Source organism: Dipodomys merriami, unplaced genomic scaffold (assembly GCF_024711535.1).
Source record: "Dipodomys merriami isolate MVZ:Mamm:240054 unplaced genomic scaffold, mDipMer1.0.p SCAF_6, whole genome shotgun sequence".
Lineage (NCBI taxonomy): Eukaryota > Metazoa > Chordata > Mammalia > Rodentia > Heteromyidae > Dipodomys > Dipodomys merriami.
The window spans coordinates 242,129-260,416 of record NW_027206179.1 but is presented as its reverse complement, the minus strand read 5'-3'; the positions used below and the strand labels follow the sequence as shown (position 1 = coordinate 260,416).

General features: G+C 59.0%; 2 protein-coding genes across 4 annotated transcripts in view; both read left to right on the top strand.

Annotated features, from left to right (window-relative positions):
- The window catches only part of Adgrl1 (adhesion G protein-coupled receptor L1), a 31,734-nt gene extending 28,482 nt beyond the window's left edge, over positions 1–3,252 (top strand). For all 3 annotated transcript variants that reach the window (XM_070002146.1, XM_070002144.1, XM_070002147.1), the window contains one exon: positions 30–3,252. In XM_070002146.1, the coding sequence (XP_069858247.1) occupies positions 30–772 (743 nt within the window). In that variant the 3' untranslated portion in view covers positions 773–3,252. The remainder of the gene's footprint in view (positions 1–29) is intronic.
- A 5,709-nt stretch (positions 3,253–8,961) lies between these two features.
- Asf1b (anti-silencing function 1B histone chaperone) lies at positions 8,962–16,039 on the top strand. The gene is made up of 3 exons (XM_070002148.1): positions 8,962–9,219; positions 14,035–14,150; positions 14,990–16,039. The coding sequence occupies exons 1-3, from the start codon at positions 9,111–9,113 to the stop codon at positions 15,362–15,364; spliced, it is 600 nt and encodes a 199-aa protein (XP_069858249.1). The 5' UTR covers positions 8,962–9,110; the 3' UTR covers positions 15,365–16,039.
- The last annotated feature ends 2,249 nt before the right edge of the window (positions 16,040–18,288 follow it).

The window sequence follows — 18,288 nt, the reverse complement described above, 5'->3', positions numbered from 1 at the left end:
TGACGCCCCCGCTCCGTGCCCCCCCGCAGAGCACCCCCTGGGCACGCGCGAGGCGTGCGGCATGGACACGCTGCCGCTCAACGGCAACTTCAACAACAGCTACTCGCTGCGCAGCGGCGACTTCCCCGCGGGCGACGCGGGCCCCGAGCCCCGCGGCCGCAACCTGGCCGACGCGGCGGCCTTCGAGAAGATGATCATCTCCGAGCTGGTGCACAACAACCTGCGCGGCGCGGCCGCCAAGGGCCCGCCGCCGCCGCCCGAGCCGCCCGCGGGGCCGCCGGGCGCGGGCGGCGCCGGCAGCGAGGACGAGGCCGGCGGGCCGGCGGGCGCCGACCGCGCCGAGATCGAACTGCTGTACAAGGCGCTGGAGGAGCCGCTGCTGCTGCCGCGCGCGCAGTCCGTGCTCTACCACAGCGACCTGGACGAGGCGGACGGCGGCGCGCCCGACGACGTCCCCGCCGCGCGCCCGCGCGCCTCGCCGCCCGGCCGGGACTCGCTCTACGCCAGCGGGGCCACGCTGCGGGACTCGCCCTCCTACCCGGACAGCAGCCCCGACGGGCCCAGCGAGGCGCTGCCCCCGCCGCCGCCCGCGCCCCCCGGCCCCCCGGAGATCTACTACACCTCGCGCCCGCCGGCCCTGGTGGCCCGGAACCCGCTGCAGGGCTACTACCAGGTGCGGAGGCCCAGCCACGAGGGCTACCTGGCGGCGCCGGGCCTCGAGGGGCCCGGGCCCGACGGCGACGGCCAGATGCAGCTCGTCACCAGCCTCTGAGGGACCTGCGCGGACCAGGGGCCGGGGCCGGCCGGGCGGGGGCGCCCTGGGCGCGGCCGTGGCTGGTGGCCCCTCGGTCGTGTCCCCCCGCCCCGCCCCCCAGGACCCGGCCGCGGGCTCACACAGGGTCTCCACCAGCCACCCGCACCAGCTCGATTCGGGGGGAGCGCAGGGAGGAGGCCCCGAGCCCCCCCTCCTCCCTCCCCAGGGCAGGAGGGAGGACTGCCCCCCCCACCGCCCTCAACTCCGCTCCTGCCTCCGATGCTCTGGGCATGGAGGGGGTCCCCCCCGTGGGGTCCAGCCTGGCCACCACTCCTCTCCCCCCCCCCCCCGTGGGCAGGACAGACGGACGGGGCCCCATCCCCTGCACCCCAGCTCCGCTGCCCACTCCCCCCCTGCAGCCAGAGCCTCCGGGCCCGGGCCGTGGTGGCCGGCGGTTTCAAGGTGGAACTATCCACAAGCTCCTTCCCCCTCGCTATGGGTCCCCCGTGTCCCCGCCCTCCAGCCAGCCGGCCCCCCCCCCCGGCCCCCCAGAGTGCACCCAATGACCCCCTGCCTTGGGGCGACTCCTGATGAAGCACAACTCCCCACAGGGCCCCCCAGCCCGCAGGGGCGGCCGTGGCCGGGCAGCTCCCGGCCCTGTGGGCCCGGCGATCTGGGGGAGCAGATTGTGGGTCTGGGTCTCCCCGGGGAGTGGGTCCTGGGCTTGGATCTTCCCTAGGGAACCCCCGCCCGCCCCGCCCGCCCCCCTTGCTGTAAATATTTCAACGAAATGGAAAAGAACAAAAAAAAAAAAGACAAAAAAAAAATCTCATCACTTGAAGCCACCAGGCGCCCGTGGCCAGGCCGCCCGGACTTTGTGGGGAGCGGAGCAGAGCGGGGCGCCGCTGCCCCCGCCCCGCGGCCGGGACCTCTCTCCATGGACGCCCTGTGCACCCCGCGCCCCGCGGGCGGCAGGGCGCGCTCCACACTCCAGAGACAGCAACGAAAATCTCAAGCAACAGCGAAACAAAGAACCCGGCGCCCATCCGGTCCGTCGTCACCTCCTCCCCGCCCCGCCGCCCCTGCGCCCCGCCGCCCCTGGGGCGTGTACCTCACCCCTGCCCCGGACCCGGGCCCGGCTCCCCTCCGCCCCGCCTCGGCCCGGGGAGACACCCTCACACCCAAAGAGGCTCTTGCCAAGACCGGCTGCGCTCCCCTCCATGTGTGTGTGTCCCCCCCCCCGTGTGTTCCGCCTCGGGCCGGGGGTGCAAGGGCCTGGGGGGCCCCCGGCTGAGTGGGGCTGGCAAGACGGGGTGCCCTCTCCCATCCCCGGTGCCTGGGCGGGTGCAGCTGGTGCGGGCCTGGGCTGTCACCCGAGCCCGCGCTGTCCCCAGCCCCCCCCCCCCCCCCCCGCTTCTCCCAGCCTTTTGGGGTAGTGCAGCCCCTCATCGCCATTTCCCGGAGGTGCCCCGGCCTCTGCCTGACCTCTCTGTCTTCGCCCTCCTCCCTCTTTTCTCACAAGTGCCATGAGTTTCCAGACATCTCCGGTCTCAGCCTGCTGCTGCCATGAACCTCGGGCTCTGGGGGAGGAGGCCCCCGAGGAGGGGACCCTCTGTTTCCTTTTTCTTTTTTCTTTTTCTTTTTTTTTTTTTTTTTTTGCTGCTAGAAAGCCCCCTCCCTGGTGCTGGGGAGCTGGGGCTGGCGAGTCCCTGTCCATTCGGGGGGAAGGGGTCAGACCAAAGAGGGTGGTTTGGTCCCAGGGGGGAGCAGGCGGGGTGACCCCAGCCCTGGGGAGCTCTGGGGGGGCCGGGGCTCTTAGCTCAGTGTCACCACAAGACCCTGGGGAGGTCGAGGAGGTCTGGCCGGGCAGTGGGGGACAGAAGGAACTGGCCACGGGGGGGGGGGAAATCTCCCCTGCCCAGCCCCCCATCTCTCCACTCGACAATCAAGGGGAGAGAGGGGTGCAGGGGGGCGTGGGGGGCTCAGGCCTGGGGCTGCGCGGCGGCGCCCCCTGGCGGGGCTGGGCGGGACCGCCGTCCCGCACACGCCACCCCGGGCCCAGGTGTCCCCACCCCAGCCAGACCGGGTGCCTTGAGGCCCCCCAAGCTGGGATGGGCCGGACAAGGGTCTTGGTTTCCTCCCCGCGCCCTCCGCGGGCTCCTGGGTTCAATTGCTCCTAAATCTCGTCTGTTCTTTCTCCTCGCATCCTTTTCTGTTGGGTCCCCCCTCCCGGCGCCCCTCCCGCGTCTTTCTTGCTGTCTCTGCCCCCTTTCTACTCATCCTCAACCTCTGTCCATTCGGGCCTCCCCCGCCCCGCCCCCCCCACCCCTCTTCGGTCTCCTTTTCGATATGCCAAACCAATTTTGGGTCGAGTGCATTTAACGAGAACAAAACAAAAAAGGCTCATAACGAACGTTTCAGAAAAAAACAAAAAGCTTAAAAAAAATTGTTGAGTCAAAAAAAAAGTCAAACAATAAAGAAATTAAGATTTCTTGGAATGAGGAGTGGCCGTGGATTCACTGGGGGAGGGGGGGCAAAGCTCTGCCCGGCACAGGGGGCTCCAGCACCAGCTCTTCCATGGGGACACAGGCCTGGCACAGGGGGCTCCAGCACCAGCTCTTCCATGGGGACAGGCCTGGCACAGGGGGCTCCAGCACCAGCTCTTCCATGGGGACAGGCCTGGCACAGGGGGCTCCAGCACCAGCTCTTCCATGGGGACAGGCCTGGCTCAGGCTCCAGCGTGACAGGCGCCCACTCATTTGTACCCCACACTCACAGCCCCTGAGCCGCCCCACACACACCACAGAGTCTATCTTCAAGCATCTCTCGACACAGGAACCACTGACTTTGGTCCTCAAGTTTTCTTCCCTTTTCAGCTCAAACCTCTGGTGTCACCGGGAGGAAAGGCCCAAGTCAACCCTGGCCTTACAGAAACCAAAGCCCCATGCCTTGACTGCTCCCTGCAGTTCCCACCTGCCCCAGGGCCTTGGCACTGACTGTGCTGTGTGTCCAGACCTCAGGAAAACCATTCGTTGTACAGACTCTCCCAGGCTACACCCTCTCAATGCATCTGCAACTTCCACAGCCCTGCCCAGCTCTGTCCCCCACTTCTCCCAGTGGCCAGGCTACTCTGGGCAGATTTCACCTGTGTACCTGCAGGCCTGAATGTGGGGTCCATAGCAGAAGGGGTTCTCAGAGCCCAGCACAGCAGTGGACACAGTAGGCTCTCAATAAAGCTTCTGGGAGAGAGGTTCACCTGTCGCCATGGGCATGCATACATGAGCCCTCTCTAGACCAGTGGACATGGGGAAATTCAAATCTGTACGACTTCATGCATTGCATATGGGGTACAGAGCAGGGGGGCGCACACCCTGGGCCGCTCCTGACTGCTTATGTCATAGCTATACCTGGCGTAACAAAGGCTGACAGAAGCCAGGGGCGCAGATACGCTCTGCAGACCCACCCAGGGACATTCTTGTGTCCCAGCAGTCCTGCGATGCTAGCTACTCTGCAGTCTGAGAGCTGAGGAGTATGGCTCGAAATCGGCCCAAGCAGGAAAGTCCAGGAGATTTTTTTAATTTTATTTTTATTTTTTTGGCCAGTTGTAGGAATTGGATTCTGGGCCTGGGCGCTATCCCTCAGCTCTTCAGCTCAAGGCTAGCGCTCCACCACTTGAGCCACAGCACCACCTCCAGTTTCCTGGTGGTTATTTGGAGATAAGAGTCTCACAGACTTTCCTGCCCAGGCTGGCTTTGAACTGTGATCCTCAGATCTCAGCCTCCTGAGTAACTAGGATAACAAGCATGAACTATTTGCACTCAGTAGCCAGTTCTGGACTTGAACTCAGGGCCTGCACTGTCCCTGAGCTTTGTTGTTCAAGGCTAGCACTCTACCACTTGAGCCACAGCGCCACTTCCAGCTATTTCTGTGTATGTGGTACTGAGGAAATCCAACCCTAGGGTTTTATGCATGCTAGGCGAGCACTCTACCACTAAGCCACATTCTCAGCCCAGGAAACTCTGATCTCCAATTAAATTAATCAATTAATTAAACAAAGCCAGGATCCCACTTCTGCTTCTTTGAAACTGACATGGATACAAAATGCTTGCATTCAGCCTGGCACTGGGGGCTCCTGCCTGTCACCCTAGCTCTCAGGAGGCTGAGATCTGAGGATCATGGTTCTTAGCCAGCCCAGGCAGGAAAGCTGGTGAGACCCTTTTTTCCAATAAGCCTCCAGAAAACCCAAAATGGTGCTCTGGCTCAAGTAGTAGCGCGCTAGCCTTGAGCACAAAGAGGATCAGGGACAGCGCCTAAATGCCCTGGCCCCAAAACTGCAAAAAAAAAAAAAAAAAAAAAAAAAATTTAAAGCCAGGCGCCAGTGGCTCACGCCTGTCTTCCTAGCTACTCAGGAGGCTGACCTGGAGAGAGAGCAGCCTGGACAGAAAAGTCCACTGGACTTCCTATCTCTTATTAACAAGCAAAAAGCTAGGCTGGTACTGTGGCTCCAGTGGTAGAATACCAGTCCTGCTAATCACTCAAATGAGCATAAGCTCTGAGCACAAGCCCTAGTGCTGGGGGGAAATAAAAAATACAATAAAAATGATGATTAGCCAGATGTGAGGTATATCTGTAATCCTAGGGAATCTGATGCAGGAAGACAGCTTACTAGTTCAAGGCCAGGCCAGGGCTATGTACTAAGATCCTGTCTCAAAAGTAAAAAGTGAGCCGGCACAGGTGGCGCATGCCTGTCATCCTGCCTACTAAACTGGCTGAGATCCGACGAACACGGTTCTAAAGCCAGCTGGGCAGGAAAGTCCATGAGACTCTTTTTCTCTCTTTTTTTTTTTTTGGGGGGGGTGGTCTGGTCATGGGGCCTGAACTCTAGGCATGGGCGCTCTCCCTCAGCTCTTCAGCTTAAGGCTAGCATTCTACCACTTGAGCCACAGCGCCACTTCCGGCTTTTTTCTTACGTGGTGCTGAGGAATCAAACCCAGGGCCTCGAGCATGCAAGGCAAGTAAGTGCTCTACCACTGAGCCACCTTCCCAGCCCCAAGATTCTTATCTCCAATAAACCACCAGAAAACCTTAAGTGGCGCTGTGGCTCAAGATGTAGAGTGCTCGCCTTGAGCTGAAGAGCTGAGGGACAGCGCCCAGGCCCAGAGAGGTCATGAGCCAAGTTCTGGGGATGTAGGGATGTACCAGAGATGAGATGTTTCTTTTGGCTGTCTGGTGTGTGTGGTGGTAGTGGGGCTTGACCATATCCTTGTGTTGCAAAGGTTCTTGATAGGGGTAGATGTGAAAGGCTGGGGCTGGGAATAAAGCAACAACAACAACAACAAAAAGCTGGGCACCAGTTGCTCACACCTGTCATCTTCGCTAGTCTGGAAGCTGAGATGTGAGGATTGTGGTTCAAAGCCAAGCTGGGCAGGAAAGTCCATGAGCCTTTTATCTCAAATTAACCAACCAAAAAGAGCTGGAAGTGGAGCTGTGGCTCAAATGGTAGAGTTCCAGGCTTAAGAAAAAAGTTCAGGGGGCTGGGAAGGTGGCTCAGTGGTAGAGCGCTTGCCTTGCATGCCTGAGGCCCTGGGTTCGATTCCTCAGCACCACATAAAAAAAAGAAAAAAGCCAGAAGTGGCACTGTGGCTCAAGTGGTAGAGCGCTAGCCTTGAGCTGAAGAGCTGAGGGACAGCGCCCAGGCCCAGAGTTCAGACCCCACAACTGGACCAACCCCCCCCCCAAAAAAAAAGAAAAAGAAAAAAGTTCAGAAACAGTACCCAGGCCCGAGTTCAAGCCCCAGGACCAGCAAAATAAATAAAGCAAGCAGTATTTGGAAATAATTTAGAGATGAGAATGTCCCAATAATTCCTAAGTATGTTTAAAATTCCCAAGAAAAGAAGCCAATTATAACTGTAGATCTTCTTTTAGCCAAATAATTCTTTTGGGGGCACTAGCATTGGAACCCCTGGGTTCACACAGGCTAGGCAAGCGCGCTACCCTTGAGTTGAACCCTTTAGTTTTGTTTTTTTGCCAGTCCTGGGGCTTGAACTTAGGGCCTGGGTGCCGTCCCTGAGCCTCTTTATGCTCAAGGCTAGCATTCTACCATGTAAGCCACAGAGCCATAAGTTGCTTATACAGTAGTTTATTGGAATAGTTTATTGGAGGTAAGAGTATCACGAAGACTTTCCTGTCCAGGCTGGTTTCAAACCACGAACCTCATATCTCAGCCTCCTTTAGTAGGTAGGATTACAGGTGTCAGACACTGCTGCCTAGCTCCCTTTAGTTTTTTTTTTTGAGATAGGGTCTTCTTCTTATTATTTTTGTTGGTCATGGGGCTTAAACTCTGGACCTGGGCGCTGTCCCTGAGCTTCTTCTCGCTCAAGGTTAGTGCTCTACCACTGAGCCACAGTGCCACTTCCGGTTTTCTGCTTGTTTACTGGAGATAAGAGTCTCATGGACTTTCCTGCCAGGGCTGGGTTTGAATTGTGATCTTCAGATCTCAGCCTCCTGAAGTAGCTAGGATTACAGGCATGAGGGTATTCTTGTATAACCCAAAATGGCTTCCAACTTTTCTTTGTACTGGTACTCCTGTCCAAGTGGTGGGATTACAGGACAGTACCACTGTGCCTAGCTACAACCAAAAATATTTCTTCAGTACTGAGGTTTGAACTCAGGACCTGTCATCTGCTCAGCTGGTTCTCTACCACTTAATCCACATTGCCTGCCACTCTAGGTCATCTGCTGAAGGTACATTCTCTTGGATTTTGGTGCCAGAACTGGCCTAGAACTGTGATCCTCCAGATTTCAACCCAAGTTAGCTAGACGTTTAAGCATGAGCTACTGTATTGGGTTCATTAGTATTTTCTTATGTTGACTGCACTCGGAAATCAAATCTTTGTTATATTGGATTAAATATGTCATTCGAGTTCATTTCATCTGTTTATCTTTTTGCATGTGTATGTGCTCACCCTGATCCTAGGAATTAATTCAGGGTCTGGGTGCTGTCCCTCAACTTTTTGCTCAAGGCTAAGGCTAGTGCTATCGCCTGAGCCACAGTGCCACTTCTGGCTTTCTTAGTGATTAACTGGAGAAAATGGGTCTCGCAGACTTTCCTGCTCTGGCTGGCTTTGAACCATGATCCTCAGATCTCAGCCTCCCGAGTAGCTGGGATTCCTTGCCACCGATGCTGTCTATCATTTTCCCCCTTAATTTCATTTGCATTCTGTATACAGAAATGTTTTGTGGACATGGCACCTTGCTGATCATGGATTGAATGTTTTAAAATTTGATTTTTAAACTGCTGAGCTCTATTTTAACAAGAGTGATTACTACAAACCATGCGATTCTGCGGCTTGAGTTCCACGGGTGTGGCGTGGTGGAGGCGGCCTGGGGAGGGGGAGGCGCGGGTCTGGTCCATGGGCAGAGCCAGGATTCGAACCCCTGTCTGGCCACTTCAACCCTCCCAGAGCCCAGGCACCCCTGGGGCAGGAAGGGAGGGCTCAACTGTTCCTAACAGTCATAACGGTCACAACGTCCGACCGGGCCTCGCCTGCCACAAGCCTCTCGCAGAAGCTTCCAGAAATGCTTACAGGCCTACAAGGACCCCCCCCCCATAGGCCACAACGCCGGCGCCCTACTTCCGCTTCTTTTCGGCCAATCGGAAGCCAAGTCTTCCCTTTGCTCCCACCCTCCGAGCAACATGACCCAATTACTTTGCAGAAACCTGCCTTATCCCCGCCCCACTTCTCCCTGTCAATCACAGTGAGCGCAGGCAAGAACCTCCTTGCTTTCTTCAGTGAGCGCAGTGCGCCACCGTTTGGCTGTTGACGGCGCTGCCCTCTGCCTGAAGCGTCTTCCGGAAAGGAGGGACGAGGGGGGCGGGCCATGCCGGTTGCGGGGACAGTCAGAATTGGCTAGGAGGGGCGCCGCTCAGCCTGACTCCACCCACCCACGCCCTCACTCTCGGAGTCGGAGACGTTAGGGATTGGCTCCGAACGTAGTGCACAGATAGTCCCGCCTTCCTCTCAGGACGCTGAGAGGGAGCTGCTCTCATTGGTGGCAGGCGTCCGGGCGCGCGCCGCTAGGCGCACGGGGATTGGTTGGCACAGCGAGAGCGCGCGCCGCCGGGCGGCGTTGGCGGTGATTGGCTGGCGGGTGGGGCCGAGTATTTGAAGGCGGCGCGCGGAGGAGAAGCGCAGTGCGAGCCGGCGGCGGAGCGGGGAGGCTGAGGCGGCTGCCGGTCACGCCGTCCTTCCCGTTGTCCCGCGCCCCTTCCCCCCTTTCCTCCCAGCCCCTCCCGCCGGGCCCGCCCAGACGCGCGCGGGACCCACCGCAGCTGCTTCCGTCAGCCGGCGAGGCGATGGCGAAGGTGTCGGTGCTGAACGTGGTGGTGCTGGAGAACCCGAGTCCTTTCCACAGCCCCTTCCGATTCGAGATCAGCTTTGAATGCAACGAGGCCCTGGCAGACGGTGAGGCAGACCCCGTGCGGGCCTCCCTGGCGACCGCCCCGTCCGGCCCTGCCGCGGACGAGCCCCGTGTCCTCCTCCTGGGGACCCCGGCCCCCATCTCCGCCCCCTCCGTCCCTTCCCGCCGCCCGCCCCGACCTCCCCGTGCAGGAGCTCTCTGGCACCCCGTGAGTGTGCGTGCGCGTGTGAACACGCAGTTCCTGGGACTTGAACTCAGGGCCAGGGCACTGTCCCTGAGGGGTTTTTTTTGGCTCCAGGCTGGCGCTCTACCATTTGGGCCGCAGCTCCACTTCCGGCTTTTGGCTGGTGAGTGGGCCACCAGAGTCTCTCACCCTTCCCTACCGGGGCTGGCTTCGAACCGCGATCCCCAGATCTTGGCACCCCGCAGAATCCTCCCCACTCTGCTCTCCTTGGCTCCCACCCAGGGTCCCCAGGCCCTCGGGGTGCCCCACCCCCTTTTTTCTCCAGCTCGCTCCTTTCCCGGGTGGAAGCTGCCCCCTCCCGCCGGCCCCGCTTTGCTGTACCCCCCTGGGCAGGGCTGGGGGCCCCCCAGGCGCCCGTCTCCGAGAGCAGTTTGGTCCCCCACCTCGCGTTCGTGCGCCCCGCCAGCCCAGGCCGCGCGCGCGGGTCGAGGGGCGGCCCAGCCGGGCTGCAGGTCCCTCCGGACTCCTGACGGCTGTCACTGAACAGCCCGCGACCTCGGACGGCCGCGGAGGGGGTCGCACCGAGTGTGGGCCGTGGGTGTGCACGGGGCGGAACCCGCTGGAAGGCCGCCGCGGGGCGTGTGTCCCCCTCATCCGGACCGTAGGAAGGTGGCCGGCTGTCACCGGTGAGGTGACACGGAGCCACGGAGAGGGCCACGCACCGGGGCGCCCCCGCCCCGCTGGGGGTGTTAGGCCGGCTCTCCGGGTGGGAGGGCGGGGAGGCTCGGCGCCGGAGGGCGTGGCCTCGCGGGGGCGTGGCCTCGCGGGGGCGTGGCCTCGCGCCGCCCCGCGGCTTGTGGGGAAGTCGGTGCCATTTGGAGGAGCCCGGAGCTGCCAGCGACGTGTGCGCTGGGCCTGGGCCAGCCCGGCGGCCTCTCCCCCGGCTCGGCTCCCGTTTCAATTAGGGAGCCTCCTAGTGACTAACTATAGAAGAAGCCGGGTCAAATCCTTTCTGGAACGAGGCGGGCGTAAATAAATAAATAAAGTGTAGCGTGACTGCTGCGGAGTAAGACAGTTTAGGAGGCAGGAGGGGACAGCAGGAGCTAATAGACTCAGGGATTCACAGTTCCCACTGGGCGGACGATCCGGTTTCCATCAGCCTGTGTGCTTCTGGCGGTTAAACACAGTTGCACTGAGAGGCCGTTGCATGGCCATTGACCATTCGGTATTCCTTCTTTTTTTTGGGGGGGGGGGTCCAGTCGTGGGGCCTGAACTCTGGGCCTGGGCGCTGTCCCTCAGCTCTTCAGCTCAAGGCTAGCGCTCTACCACTTGAGCCACAGCGCCACTTATAAGCTTTTTTCTTATTTCTTATGTGGTGCTGAGGAATCGAACCCAGAGCGCTTTTTTCTTATTTCTTATGTGGTGCTGAGGAATCGAACCCAGGGCTTCATGTATGCTAGGCAAGCGCTCTACCACTAAGCCACATTCCCAGCCTCTGGTATTCCTTCTAGAATGCCGGGAGGAGGGAAGGCCATAGGGACACTGCCAGGCTTACCCTCCGCTAATGGAGAGGCCTATGTCACAGTGTCACTAGATCTGATGTTGAGTTCTGAGTTCAGGGCCTTTCTCATGTCTGAGAGTTCTGGAAAAGAAAGACAATATTGCCTTGGTTTTGGTCTTGGTGCTGGGGATCAAACATAGGGCCACACACACGAGCCAAACCCACATTCTACTAGGGAGCTCACCCCAGCTACACATCCACTGCGTTACCATGACCACAGGTGCTATTGCCAAATAAGGACACTCAATAGGTAGAAAAAGGGCTGGGAAGGTGGCTCAGTGGTAGAGCTCTTTCCTTGCATGCATGAGGCCCTGGGTTCAATTCCCCAGTACCACATAAGCAGAAAAAGCTGGAAGTGGTGCTGTGGCCCAAGTGGTAGAGTGCTCACCTTAGCTGAAGAGTTGGAGGGACAGCACCCAGGCCCAGAGTTTAAGCCCACAACCGACAAAAAATAAGTAAATAAATAAATACTAAGCTGAACACAAGAGCTCATTCCTGCAATCCAAGCTGCTGAGGTGGCAGAAACCTGGGGAACTCAGGTTCTAAGCCAGCCTGGCAGAAAAGTCAGACTATGTCTGGCAAGAAGCTGGACTAGAGGCATGGCTCAAAGGTAAAAGCTGTGAGCAGGAGGTCCTGAGTTTATCTATGATGTGCAGAGAGAAATGTTTGGCATGGTGGTGTATGCCTGTAATCCTGGCACTCGGCTTGTTTGCTTGGCTGGTGGTCTACCAGTTGATCCACACTTCCAGTCCTGGCTTTTTACTGGTTATTTTGGAGATGGAATCTCATCAATTTTTCTGCTAGGGCTAGCTTCAAACCAAGATCCTCCAAGTCTCTGCCTCCTGAGTAACTAGGATTACAGGTGTGAGGCATCAGTTCCTGGCTGGCTTCTCAGATTTTTTTTGTTGTTGTTTGTGGGGCCTGAACTCTGGGCCTTGGACACTGTCCCTCAGCTCTTCAGCTCAAGGCGAGGGCTCTACCACTTGAGCCACAGCGGCACTTCCAGCTTTTTTCTTTTTGCTTATGTGGTGCTAAGGAATCGAGCCCAGGCCCTCAGGCATGCAAGGCAAGCACTCTACCACTGAGCCACCTTCCCAGCTCCTGTGCTTAGCTTTTGTGTGTGTATGTGTGTGCACACGTGTGCGTGCGTTTGCAGCAACACTGCTTGTGGATGAGACCCGAAGGAGTGAGAGTTGCATTAGCCAAATTCTGCTGTTCTTTTAACAACTCTGATCCTACTTAGGTCACTTTCTTTTCCTTCTTCCAGTACTGTGGCCAGAACTCAGGGCCTCACTCACTGGGCCTTGAGTTACTCATCCATCCAGCCCAGCTGTTCGCTGTTGAGTTGGAGATGGAATGAAACACGATCCTCCAGATCTCAGACTCCTCAGTGGGAGAGGAGAACAGGCATGAGCACCCGGCCTGACTTGTCCATTTTGTGTGTGTATGTGGCTTGACATTAAGGGCCTGGGTGCTGTCCTTGAGCACTTGTAGCTCAATGCTCGTGTTCACCACTTGAGCCAAAATTCTACTTCTGGCCTGGACTTTCCTACTTCAGCTGGCTTTTGAATCGTGATCCTCAGATCTGAGCCTCGTGAGTAGCTAGGATGACAGATATGACCACCCATTCCTGGCTGCATTTGTTAAAAGTAGTGATAAGCCTGGAGTTGGGACTTATCCTACTTACTTGAAAGGCAGATATTAGGGGATCTCAGTTCAAGGCCACCCCTTACCAGAAAAAATAAATAAATAAAAAACCTTGAGATCCAGGCACATGCCTGTCATTCTTGTCCATAGCTGGGGGTGTTACGAGTCACCCTGGACCCCATCTCAGCAACACAGACAAAAACAACTATAAAGCAGGATACTGATGGCTTACACCTGTTATCCGAGCAACTCAGAGGAGGCTGAGATCTGAAGATTGTGGCTCAAAGCCAGCCCCGGCAGGATAGTCTGTGGGACTTATCTCCAATGAACCACCAGAAAACCAGAAGTGGCGCTGTGGCTCAAGTGGTAAAACACTAGCATTAAGCTGAAGAGCTCAGGGACAGGGCCTAGACCCGGAGTTCAAGCCCCACAACCTTGGGGGGATGTGGGGAAAATGACTATAAATCCCTCAACTTCCCTGCTGGAGCTTGAACCCCAGTGCACCCCGTGCTCACCTGAGTGAGCCCTGGAAGGGTGTGGGTGAAACCGCAGAGGGACAGGAAGTGGGTGTATCGAGGAAGGGCTGGGCTCAGGTGACAGCCGAGGAGGCCAGGCCGCGCTTGGATGCGCGCTGCGGCCCAGCGTCCAGGAGCTGCTTCCTGTGAAAATCGCAGCTTGTGAAACTCGCCCAGCTGCCGGCCCGAGGGTTGTGTCATTTCAAAGAATCTAAAATAAGTTCCCGGTCCCCTGCCAAGCGCCCCTGCACTCGCATGACCTTGCCTCTGATACACTTGGACCTCGGCAGGCAGCCACACCACCCGGTGGGGGCCAGCGGGGCTGTGCTACCCGTGGAGCCCCTCCCTGGTGGCATGCAGGGGTTTGGGGGTGCCACGGGCATACACTGATGACCCCTTTACCCAGGTGTCTACAAGTAGGCATGACTTGGGGCTTGGCCAGACACGCCTGGGGGGGTAGCCTCCTCCTCCCTCCCCACAGCCTTGATTTCCCCCTCCTGCCCTTTGGAGCCTGCACCCCACCCCCCCACCCAATCATGGATGGGCCCCTGGTTCCATGGCACCAGTCGCTGTGTGTGAAAGTGGATGTCACTCCCTACCACACCCCCCGCGCCCCCAGATGCCCGCCTGCTGCCTCCTGCCCCCAGAAGACATCACATGGCTCTTGATTCAGACTCTGCCATACGATTCCCCCTCCCCAGCCGCTGAGATCCCCGCGCCTCCCCTCCCCCCCAAGGTCGCCTGGCCCAGCCAGGCTCATGGCAGCTGTGTCCCCACCATGAGTGGGGCTCCATCTCTGCCCCAGTTCAGGCTGGGAAGGGGCCAGCACCCACTGCCCAGCCAACCCCCATCCAGCTGGAAGAATCTTCCAGAACCTTTTAGAAAGACCCTCAGCTGTCTCGCTGCTCAGCTATTTATTTCCATTGCTTAACTCCGCCCTGTGCTTTTGCAGACCTGGAGTGGAAACTCATTTATGTGGGCTCAGCAGAAAGTGAGGCATTTGATCAGATTCTGGACTCCGTCCTAGTGGGCCCCGTGCCTGCCGGGAGGCACATGTTTGTGTTTCAGGTAAGAGAGGTGCGGCCTGAGCCGCCATGGCCGCGCGCACACTGTTGTGTATCTATTTGTTGTTTGTCTGTTGGGATGCTGAGCTGGAGCCCGGCCTCCGGTGTAATCTGGCTTCCCTTCCTGCCTAGCCACGCCCCCGTCCTTGAACCATTCTTTGTCCAAAAGTGTGTGGTTCAGCTTCTAGCTGGGCGCCGGTGGCTCACGCCTGTCATTCCAGCTACTCAGGAGGCTGAGATCTGAGGATCACGGTTCAGAGCCAGCCCCGGCAGGAAAGTCCGTGAGAGTCTTTATCTCCAATAAACTACTGAGAAATGGCTCTGTGGCTCAAGTAGGTAGAGCATAGCCTGGAGCAAAAAGCCCAGGACTGGCAAGTTTGAGCTAGCCTGGGCTCCGTAACGAAACCATGTCTGAAAGGAAAAAGAAATGGCATTGTGTCTGACGAAGGCCCCGTGCTGTCCTTTGCATTCATCTCATCTCACACCAGTGCACCCTGAATCTGTCTTCTGCTTCTGGGTTGAGGTCCTTGCCCCTTTCCAGAATAATCCATGCCCAGCCTCCTCTCCCGTCCTTCTGTCACACTGAGACCAAATGTGTGTGTGTGGGGGGTCCACTCTCAGCCTCCCCTGCTGTTCCCTGTGCCTCGCACCCCCTCCCATGTTGCCATGCCATCGTGTTGAGAGCGTCTTCTGCGCCCCAGGCGCTCGGCCCGCAGCCCTCTCCTGGTCCTCTAGGGAGTCAGTTATAACCAAGCACCCTTTCTACCCTGGCAATCCCCTGGGAATCTGCGTGGTGACACTGAGGTGCCACCTGGTGCTGAGACTCAGGCTGTGTCCCCCCAGGCTGACGCCCCCAACCCGTCCCTCATCCCTGAGACGGACGCGGTGGGTGTGACCGTCGTCCTCATCACCTGCACCTACCACGGCCAGGAGTTCATCCGCGTGGGCTACTACGTCAACAACGAGTACCCGAACCCCGAGCTGCGGGAGAACCCGCCCCCCAAGCCCGACTTCTCCCAGCTCCAGCGTAACATCCTGGCCTCGAATCCCCGGGTGACACGCTTCCACATCAACTGGGAAAACACAGACAGGCTGGAGGCCCCCGACAGCCAGGACCCCAGCGTGGCCTTCAGTCTGGGCTGCGCGCCGGTCAAGGGCCTGGGCCTCCCCGCCTGCACCCCCGGCCTGCTCCCCGAGAACTCCATGGATTGCCTCTGACTTGGAGCCAGGTCCAGCTGTGTTCTGCCAGGGCTGTGGCCCAGCTCGTTCGCTTCCTGCCTGCCACAGTTGGGCAGGCTGGTCAGGAGGGCAGCAGGCCCCATTGGAGCTGAGCCAGAAGAAAGAATGGGGCTCTGCTCTCTTCCGGCCTGGCCTGCCCTCTTAAAGGCGGCACAGACTTCCGGCAGGCCGTGCCTCCGTGGTTGGCTCTTTCTCACTCGTGATGTTTTTCTTTTGTACACCTCAAAGCCACTTGCAGGCCGTGGCACCCCTCAGCTCCTGGGACCCCACTGACCCCCAGGCTCTTCCCACAAGCCATTTGCCTCCCGGCTGGCTGGGTCATTTCCCCACAGGCTATCGTGCCCCCTTCCCCAAATTTCTGACTGGGTACCCCCACCCCCCTGATACACAGCTCTCTGCGTTGCAGACTGGGGTGCATGCAGAAGCTGCTTTCTAATATCCTGGGCTGCAGTTTCCCTGGGGACTGAGCTGGGGAGGTAGTTTTATCTGGAGGGTTTTCTGTGGACCGCTCCCCCCCCATGCCCATCTGGAGACCACAGCATCTCCTAGTACCCTGCTCCCTTCGCTGCTCCCTGAACCCTGTTTGAGAGTGCAGTTTTCTATTTTGATACCAGAAGTGTTTTGGTTGGTCTGCAATAAAAAGCACTTCACGAACCTTGCCTGTTGCTATTTTCTCTGTGGTGGGCCAAGTGGCCAGGTCTGGGGTGGCCTGTGGTCCCCTGGGATTTCTCTGCGGTGGGCCAAGTGGCCAGGTTTGGGGGCGACCTGTGGTGCCCTGGGACAGCCAGCCACCTTCTCCCCCCCCCCCCCCACCCTCTGCTACCAAATGGTTGTTTCCCTCATGGACAGCAGGAAGGGTTTCTGAAAATATAAGCAAACCAGCTGCTCAGCAGACAGATCATTATCAGTGATTTTTCAGACTTTGACCACAGGAAGAAAGTAACATGACAATCCGAGCACACACACATTTGTGCTCCGCACCTCGGGGTTTTGTTTTGTTTTAAAGTTTGATACCAGCACTGGGACTTGAAGGCAGGATCTGGGTACTGTCCCAGCTCAAGGCTGGTGCTCTACCATTTGAGCCACAGTTCTACATCTGGTCTTTTGGTTATTAATTGCAAATAAAAATCTCATGGAAGCCTGTGCCACCTGTAATCCTAGCAACTCAGGAGGCTGAGGTCTGAGGATCATGGTTCAAGGCCAGCCTGGGCAGGAAAGTCCATGAGACATTTTTTGGGGGGGTGGGGGTCCGGTCATGGGGCCTGAACTCTGGGCCTGGGCGCTGTCCCTTAGCTCTTCAGCTCAAGACTAGTGAGTGCTCTTCCACTTTAGCCACTGCGCCACTTCTGGCTTTTTTCTTTTTGCTTATGTGGTGCTGAGGAATCGAACCCAAGGCCTCATGCATGCAAGGCAAGCGCTCTACCACTGAGCCACCTTCCCAGCCCCAGTCCATGAGACTCATCTCCAGTAAACCACTAGAAAACCAGAAGTGATGCTGTGACTCAAGTGGTAGAGCGCTCGCCTTGAGCTGAAGAGCGCACGGACAGTGCCCAGGCCCAGAGTTCAAGCCCCACGACCGACCAAAAAGAAAAATCTCATGGACTTACTGCGCAGCCTGGCTTCAAACCATGATCCTCAGATCTCAGCCTCCTGAGTAGCAAGTTTTTCTTTTCTTTTTTTTTTTTTTTTGGTGGGGGGCAACAGGTTTTGATAAGTAGCCCTCCTCCTGCCTCAATCTCCTGAGCACTGCGATTACAGGCGTCCACTCCCAGCTCAACCTTTTCTTTTTGATGCTGTGATGAGAACTGAACCCAAGGCCTGGTGCCTGCTAGGCGGATGCTGTTGCCCCCGAGCTACCTAAATCCTCAGCCTGGGGGTCTGGTCTTGTGTCCCCAGCTTCACCCACCTAACCCTAGCAGCGCGCCTTCTTCCTGCTCGCTGACAGTGCTGAATGTGTGCCTAGAGTGGGGGGGCGCAGGGGAGCATCCCCTGGACAGACGGCTGCTGAGGGTCCGTGGCCTCCGAGCTACAGCCCGGCACAGCGCCTTTGCCTGGCGCTGCACGAGCGTCGGGACCTGGGGGCTGGGTCCTGGGTCCGAGCCCTGCCGCCGCCCACCTCCGCAGGGAGCTGTGGCTCGAGCGCTAAAGCGCCAGCCTTGAGCAACCAAGCCCAGACACCGTGCCCGGGCCCGAGTTCAAGCCCCAGAGCCGGCACCACAACTACACGTAAAAAGCTCCCTGAAGGAAGTTGGGGGCGGCCTCCGCCTCCCCGGCCGCCAGGCCTGGCGGGTTCGGGCCCGCGCGACGGGCTCGCGGGAGCCGGCCCCGCGGCGCCCCTGCCCGGCAAGATGACGGCCCTGACGCCATCCGCCACCCGGCCCGAGGTGAGGCGCTCGTCACGGGCAGAGGGCCCCCCCCCCCCCGCCCCCAGCCCGGAACCCGCGGACGGGCCGGGCGTCGGGAGCGACGCGGCCCGGCGACCTCTGACCCGCGGCGCCGGCGCGCCCCTCCCCCGCCGGCAGGTGGACGGCGGCTGCGCCGGGCCGGGCCGCGGCGTCAACCTCGGCTGGCGGGCGGCCGCTGCCGCACTGGGCGGGGGCGGGGGACTGCGGCGCGCTCGGGGACGGCCGGGCGCCCGCCGGGGCCGCCTCCTGGGCCACGGAGCGCGGCAGGGCCGCCCGCCAGCCTCCGCCGCCCCGCCCGGGCCGCAGACTGTGCCTGCGCCCCGCCCTCTCACCCTGCGATTGACACAGAACGTTTTGCGGGGAGGCTGGCCGGATAGAGCGTGTCCGCCAATCCGTGGGCTCATAAAGCGAGCCCTAAGACCTGTCGGGTATTTGGACCAATTAGACGCGTGCGCCCGCCCAGCTGAGGCCTCGTGAGCCTGTGAGTGGCGGAGCGTC